The sequence below is a fragment of the Cricetulus griseus genome, chromosome 5 (assembly GCF_003668045.3).
Source record: "Cricetulus griseus strain 17A/GY chromosome 5, alternate assembly CriGri-PICRH-1.0, whole genome shotgun sequence".
Taxonomy (NCBI): Eukaryota; Metazoa; Chordata; class Mammalia; order Rodentia; family Cricetidae; genus Cricetulus; species Cricetulus griseus.
Genome location: NC_048598.1, coordinates 107,225,314 through 107,233,382, shown reverse-complemented (window position 1 = coordinate 107,233,382; position 8,069 = coordinate 107,225,314). Strand labels below are relative to the sequence as shown.

General features: G+C 44.1%; 1 protein-coding gene across 1 annotated transcript in view; it reads right to left on the bottom strand.

Moving 5' to 3' along the window:
• Window positions 1–4,229: 4,229 nt before the first annotated feature.
• Kcnk10 (potassium two pore domain channel subfamily K member 10) overlaps window positions 4,230–8,069 on the bottom strand; it is a 126,274-nt gene continuing 122,434 nt past the window's right edge. The window contains exons 6-7 of the mRNA XM_027419592.2: window positions 6,251–6,393; window positions 4,230–4,850 (exon numbers count right to left, since the gene is read on the bottom strand). Coding sequence (XP_027275393.2) covers window positions 4,230–4,850; window positions 6,251–6,393 — 764 coding nt within the window. The remainder of the gene's footprint in view (window positions 4,851–6,250; window positions 6,394–8,069) is intronic.

Below are 8,069 nucleotides of genomic sequence, written 5' to 3'. Positions count from 1 at the left end.
GACTACCTCAATCAGAACCCTGGCACACATTTCCACTAATCACCCAAACCAACCATACAAACAGATAAGCAGCTTTGACTTCCCTAGGAAATGACACCTCAGAAAGGGGGGAGAGGGGTTGTTTGCTAATGTTTAGCACAACTACAATGTTCCACATGAAGTTGTTCCCATGGAACCCAAAGAGTCATTTCCTACATGCATGTGTGCCTTTGTGTACTGGGACTGGTGGGGGGGGGGTACGGAACGGAACCAGAGAAGGACATGAACTCACAACTCAATCAAAGGGAACTTTAGGACAACTGAGTGCAAATAGCAATGGCTTATACTTCTTTGACTAGTCTAAACACCATTGCCCTGCCACACCCCACCCCACCCCACCCCCCAAAAAATCCCTTCATCCTGTGACCTGCCAGGTGAAGGAATGCTAGACGAGATCAGTGAATAGAGCCTATATGGGATGTGATCCTAATTTGGACACTTGTCTCTCAAATACATATGGTCTCCTGCAACCATGCAGGAAACAAGCCAAGGATGGGAGTGAGGCCATTAGCCAATCCTCGGAAATGCAACTTAATAATTTTCTGATTGAATTACCTCATGGAGTGGGAAATGTTCTCTCAGAGCACTATACAACTGGGGAAAGGTTTGGTAGTAATCTATACTTGGTTCTCTTGGTGTGCAGTTGAGGTACAGGGAAGAAGTGTACCTGTGAGCATAGGCTGTAATGTGGGAGAACACAGTGTCCCAGATACCTGAATTGTAGGCCAGTGACCCCTTTGGCACTGCACGTGCCACACACATACACACTAGACATCCCTATACAGAAACTAACAGCCAGAATCCTACTGAGTTAGGACCGGGTATATAATCGAGTCTCTCCAAGCTGTCCTTTGGCTCTAACCAGTAAACCTCCAGATGAGAGAACAATTATGTACCCAGCCACCAAAGGAAGCACAAAACTGCCCACTGAAGACACCGAACACACGGCCTTCCCAAGTGTAACATCCAGACATTTATTCCGGGTTTAAGAGGGGCAGGGGTACTGATGGGAATGGGAGAGGCTAGGCTGTTGTTTGTATGTAACACATAGCAGCTGTCTTATCACATGTTATTTGTCCCCACCTTTACAGGGGTCACATCCAAACCACCAATACAGGCTTAGCATATACACATGATGAGAAATTAAATCTCTCACCCCACCTCCCTTCAGCTTCTCCTTGGAGAGCACGTCATAGTTTTTGGAACACTTTGCCCACATACACTATTGTCACAGAGGATCCTCTCTGCCATCACTTAGAACCTGTATCCAACACTCAGGAGATGGGTTACACACTCTCAATCCAAGGTTATGTTTGATTTTCGGTACTACTGTGGTTTGAGTCTCTTGAATACATCTACACACACACCAACTCGGGCACCTGTTCCATTTGGCTGATCACGTATCACAGACCTCTGAGCTGTCTAATTCCTGCTGTCTGAAGAGTTCCTGCAAGAAAATCAAGTAAAGTGCAAAGGAGTGCTTTTGAGGGGCATTTGTAGCAATAGAGCAAAGGTATTGTCCGTGGCATCCCCAAGCCAAGAGCATACAGTAGGTATCTTTGAGGGCAACCTTTTAAGCCAGGTTTACCCCCAAAACTCTGTGCCCTTATAGGGGTAAAGATGCCTATCTTCTCCTCACCTCTGTCAACTGTGCTCATGAAACTTGTAAGGCGTGTGCATGCACACACTGCAACACACACAACTGCACACATGTGCATGCTCTCATTCACAAGGGCGCACAATGTGGACACCGTAGCAACACTAAAATTGGGCTCCGCCACCTTTTTGCTGTGCACTACTGGCAAGTTACTTAGCCTCCCTGAGTCTCTGTCTGCATCCTCGTCTCTACAAATGGTGTGAGGATGCGTCCCATGGGACATGGTGAGGTTTCAGTGAGGGCCTTAGAACATACCATCCAGTGCCAAGCCCATGAAAGGCACCAAACAAATGACAGGGGTGCTTCTTCACCAGATAGAGATCCAGCGCCTGCAGCTTTAACACAACCATAAAGACATACCAAGGTACCACAGAGTGGAAAGCTAAATGAATGAGAGCCACGTGCAGTGTCATTGGGAAACTTGCCACAACCAAGAGAAATCCCACTTATCTGTTCTTTAACACAATGAGTCAGTCTGGACCCTTGCCATAAAGCCCAGCATCCACACCTGTATAAGTATCGCATCCCAGAGTCTACACCATACCATGCAGAACACCAGTGTTATCCCAGACAAGAGCTGTCCCAGACAAACTCTTGACAGAAAAGGCCTCACCATAGAGATTCTTATTTGACTTCTCAGATCTCTAACAAGATCCAAGAAGGGGACAGCTTATAAGCAGTGCATTTGGGGGAAATAAGCATGGGTCTTCTATGGTACCAAGGGTCAAGGAGGCAATGGGCATAGCTTTCCCCTTAGAGTTAGAAAATGGTAGGTGGTTTCCGGAAGTCTCCACTTGTGCTGTGATTTTTTGTTAAATACACTCGGTGAATTAGTTAGAAAAGTCCATGAAATCACCAAAAGGGATGCTTCGTCTAGAAGGCCCATAGCCAGCAATTTTCTCATAGTTTTCGAATAAGTGCAGGAGCCCAGATCACAAGCTAGCTGAGCCAGCATGTTACCCAAATCTGATTAAAGCTGCAGCACACTCGGGAGACACAAAAGCCTACTGTGAGTTTCCCCTTTCTGATAAAAATCCTCTTAAAAAATCATCCCCCCCCCAAACCTACAATTGTTTCGAGTGTTCTTTCACTGAACATTGTAACCCGATAAACAATCATTGATATACATGGTGATCGATATTTGTCTAGAAACAAGGATGGGGGGTTACCATTTGAGTAATAGCAGGTGTGAGACGGACAGGTGAGGGAGGGTTGTGTCCCCATAGTAAAGGCATAAAGAAGCAGGCATAAAATGAAATTGACAAGGGCGTGATGAAACGCAAGAATGAAGTGAAATCTTTGAAATGCTCCTTTTCAGTATTACTTTTTAAATAAGATTAATGGCACTTAAGCTGCAAACAACTTAAGCCATTTCAATCTTAATATACAAGAGCTGAGTGAGAGATTCATTTTCCTTTCATATGGAAATAGCAGATTGAGTCTCATAGCTATGTCTACTCTAAGACACCCAAGAGGACAAAAAGCCCTGAGATGGAAAGATGCCATGGTCCTCCTTGGTGCGTCTCACAAACAATAGATGTCTATTCTTATTTTTATTTAAAAAAAAATTAGGGTCAGCTAGACGAACAGCAAGCCACTGGCATCATGCAAAGGCAATAATTTTGGTATTTCCTCCCTCCTATCAAAACAAGTTATAATTAAAGTTCCTGTAGAAAAGTGAGTATGAATGTTCCAAAATCAGTTTATTTTTACCTTCACGCCCACTGAAGAAGATGCATTATTTGCCTTATAACCAGGTAGTGGCTAAGGTGGTGTTTTCACCAATGCTTGCAAGTCTACATGGACTACCCATTCTACAAAAGGGACAAAGTTTAGTGGGCTTCTGTCATTGGTTAAGGAGATATCCACAGTGGGATGTGTCTGATTTTTTTTTAATGAGAAAAGCAATTGCACCCTATAAAACATGTGCTCTGATCAGCTTCCAACAAATTCCAGGTACTCTTGGGTCCCAAGGACAATCATCTGGTATAGGTGTTCTGCACTGTGGCCTGTCATAATTCAAGCTGAGGACATGCCAAAATGTCCACTCAAACCCTAGATGAAGTTACCAGGTCACCTGCAAACAGATGCCCCTTTTGTATATAACCTATCACTAAAGGTAGGTTCAGGAATGGAGACTCCATTCAAAACACAAACTTGTCGTCTCAGAGGCTAGTCTAAGGAATAGCTGCCCTTGTCTATCTATGTGCCACATCAGAATGGTGCTGTGGGAGGGCTAAAGCATTGCCACCCTCAAGGGGACAGCCGGTACTTGCTATATATGCAAACACTCCCATGTGTCCTGCCACCACTATCTGAAATGAAGCTCTTGTCTGATCCCTTTTGGCAGAGCAAGCTTTCAGTTGTGTATGGCACAGTGAAATATATTCTTCAATGTTATGTAATTTTGGACTAACAAGTCTGTTTAAGGCACGTGTCTCAGTGTGAATATTTTTAAAAAAGGAAAAAGAAAAACCAAACAAAACAACAAAAAACAAGACAACACTTAGTCCAACTCCAGTGTCTTTAACATTTAGTTTCTGTCTTCAAGTAATGAGTTGTTCTCCAGCCCCTGGTCTTTGGTGTCCGTGGGTATTATGCCATTCTCCATCTCAGCTTGCTGCTGTATACATTCTGTCAGCATAGCTGTGCTGGAGTTGTCTGAGTTACACATCTTTTCCGTTTCCTCCTCTTTCTTCTCTTCATCCAGAGAGTAATTCCGGAAGGTTTTGTATATTTTCTGAACATCCTCGGGTAAGGTCTTTTTGAGATCTTTGTTTTTCCTCTTGGTGAGTTTGGAGGTGGACCCAAACTTGTTGATGATGTTGTCCTCAGAAGCGCCTTGCCCATGTTTATTGAGCTGTTCTGACCCCTTAAGGCGCAGGTTGTTGGGTCGGTTGTTGATGCTTTCCTGGGATGAGGCCTTGAAACGGCCTGTATCCAAGGCTGCAAAGACAGAACGTTTCTCTGGGGATAGCATGTCCAGGGAGTGGGCCCTTTGGTCCAAACCCAGCCTCCGGCGCTCCATACTGCGGATGGTGGCTGCTCGCTGTAGCTTGTCATGAATCTCAACACTGAGCCGCCGCCTTGTCTCCCGGAACTCAGCGGTGACATTAGCTTTCCATTCAGCTGCGTGAGCTTTGATCTCACCCACCTGGACAGGACAGAAGAGCAAAAACGAACTAAGAAATCCCTCTCCCTTCACATTTCTCAGAAACCCACAGCCCTCACGAATCCCAGGAGTGAGGCTGTCTCTGGGGAAGACCAAGGAATGATGGTCTCGTAGGGAGAGAGAGAAAGCACTAAGTCTGTCTTCCCTGATACTTCCTGCTGTCCAATTAGTCACCCTTGTCAGACTGACTAGTGACTAATGGAGTAGGGAGCGCATGGAAGCTCTTGAGGCTGGGAAATCATGACTGAACAGAGGCAAATAGCATCTGGAGGAGAAACCAGGATTTTGGTTCCACTTGTTCTCTCTCTCTCTCTCTCTCTCTCTCTCTCTCTCTCTCTCTCTCTCTCTCTCTCCTCCCTCTGTCCCCAATTGTATGGTTTCATTTTTTAAATGTATCTGTCTCATGGATATCTATCATAATACTAAAGACAACACCCAACTCAATCTTGGCCATAAAGTCAGTGCTCAGCAAATCTTTCATCTTTCCTGCCTTCCTAATACTTCTGTCTGGGTAAGATGATCAACCTGTCCCACCTTCCTGAATACCAAACATTGGGGATAGAATTCAATGGTAGAGCACCTGCCTCGCATGTACAAGGCACCAGGGTTCAATTTCTGGGGGTACCGAGAAAGAAAAAACAATTCCTGTACCCCAGGAAATCCCCTAAGTGCTGGGAAAACTGTGGTGGATGGTTAGTCATTCTCTATTGGAGTCAAGCTATGAGTTAAGGGACTTGTCCTGACTGAGGGGGGCCCTCCAAGGGACCTAATGACTGTATTTCCCTGGTTAAGGTGCAGGAAAAGGGCATTTCCCACCAAAGCCCACCTAAAATCATTCCTTAGAAGTAGCAATTAAATAATTTTATGATTGGGGGGATCCCCACAAAATGAGGAACTATATTAAAGTCACAACATTAGGAAGGTTGAGAATCAGTGGTATAGAGTTTCATATAAACCTGCCAACGGGAAAAAAAAATCTGAGGATCTGACTATAGGAGGACATGAGGAATATAGCACCATGGATGGCCACTGTTCAGTGACCTTCACCTAGTGTCCAATGTGCCATCTTCATGCTAATCCTGAGACCTGGAGGACAGGCCACCTTCCCCAGGCTCCCTACAAGTCCACAGAGCCTCCCATGCATTTGTAACACAGGCAACTGTATTCTTTCCATCCACCCTTTCTTGGCATTTCCAATTTTTTCTTTATATTTTTAAGCAGTTATTTACCAAAGGATCTAGAAATAGCTACTACAAACTCAACTTTGCTTCTAAATAGAAAAAGATGCCATATAACCCCTTCATGGAATCAGAAACAGACATTTCTCAACAAAGGATAATGGGCTGTCAGGGACATTCCTGGGTTCAGGAAGGAGTCCTTACCTCTTCTTTTGTCTTTTTGGATAAAACCCGAAGCCAGTCTCCAATCATGCTGAGGACAGCTGCAAAGTAGGCAAGACCAACCAGGATCCAAAACCACACCAGGGGCTTATACCACTCTCTGTAATTGATACCAGCATTTCCCCCTGAAAGCAATCAAATGGTACTTTTAATATGGCCAGCAGTTGGCCTTCACAGAGCTCACTCCAGTCCATAGAGAAAAATAATCATTCCATAGTTTAGTTTTAAGCCATTGGGTTTGCAGGATACAAAGCACAACAAAAGCTAGAGTCTTGCTTGTAGTTTAATATTTTTGATTCTTAACCACTAAAGATAAACTTCAACTCTGTAACAGAAAAATGTCAGAGGCCACTTTGAGTTATCTACTCTCACTGACAAAGAATTAATTTCACAGGAAAAGTATCTCAGATGTCAGCCCACCTGTCCTTTTGTTTTTCCCAAACTTCTCTGAATTTACCTTAACACAGACTCAATACCATGAGGGTTCAGCATGGTAGTATATACCATCACTCAAGAAGCAAAGATAGGAGGATCTGTAAGTTCAAGGCCAGCCTGGGATATACAATAAGTTCCAGGTGAGCCAGAGCTACATAACGAGAACTTGACTCTGAAAAGGAAAGAGGGAGCTGGACAGGGGGAAGAAGAAGACTGAGTGGGAAGGAGTAGGAGGTGCAAAAGGGGAGAGAAGAGGAAAGAGAGAGAAACCAGGAGAGGAGGGTAGAGGGAAAGGATGGAGGCAAAGAAGGGGAAGGTGGGGAGGGGAAGAGTGAGGAAAGGAGAAAGAAGAGGAAAGGGGAAAATAATATATATGCATATATACATATATGTGTACATCTACATATTAAAAGCATGCCAAATGATTTCAAACACTTGGAATAGTTTCCTTCTAAATTTTACATTCATTGACCAAGAAGTGAGTGGTTATGCAGAAGTAAAATTGGGTGTAACATTACTGAGACTTTGATCCATGAAATAGAGACTTAATGCTAAGATAGGGATGGTGTTTACATAATGTTCATCCTGGGGTCAATTAGGCCAAGCAATTAGAATCACCACCTCCTATAGCTAAACAGTACCTGTGAGACCAACTAGTTCAATCCCATCATCTTATAAATAAGGATTACGGGGGAAAAAATCCATCAAACCAAATTGGCCAATAACCTAATGGTATTGACTTGCTATTCCACAGAGAGAAATGGTCATTCATTCCAAATAATTAACATACTTATTCTGGCCTTTCTGCTAACCCTGCTGAGGACACCACTCACTCAGAGAGCAGTCAGGGTGCCTCCAAGACAACAACTCATATGGACAATATACTAGCAGTTGGGATACTGGGTGATGAAAGATTTGTAGCCTTTCCCACTGGGTCATGGTTGTCACTACATCAGGCATCCCTGAAGCTGTGCTGACTCTATTGTGTCAAGAATACTTTGAAAACTCTGATGGACACCCACTGGGACCTATGGCCCTTAGTAAATTCAAACTGACTCTGCCACACAACCCATGCATTCTTACTGCAACAGGAATGGGCCTGAGATACAGCTCAAAGGTTAAGAGCACTTGCTGCTCTTAGAGAAGACCCACAAGGTGGCTGATGACCAACTGTAAGTCATATTCCGGGGATCCTATGCTTTCTTTTCTGACTTCCAAGGGCTCCAGACACATGCATGGTACACACACATATGTACAGGAAAAAAAGTCATACGATAAAAAAAAAAGTAAAAGGGAGGATTCCAAGCACTGGCAGAAGGTTCTGGGGGTGTCAGGCGTCTCTTTGCTTTGGTTCAGTTGCCTTCAT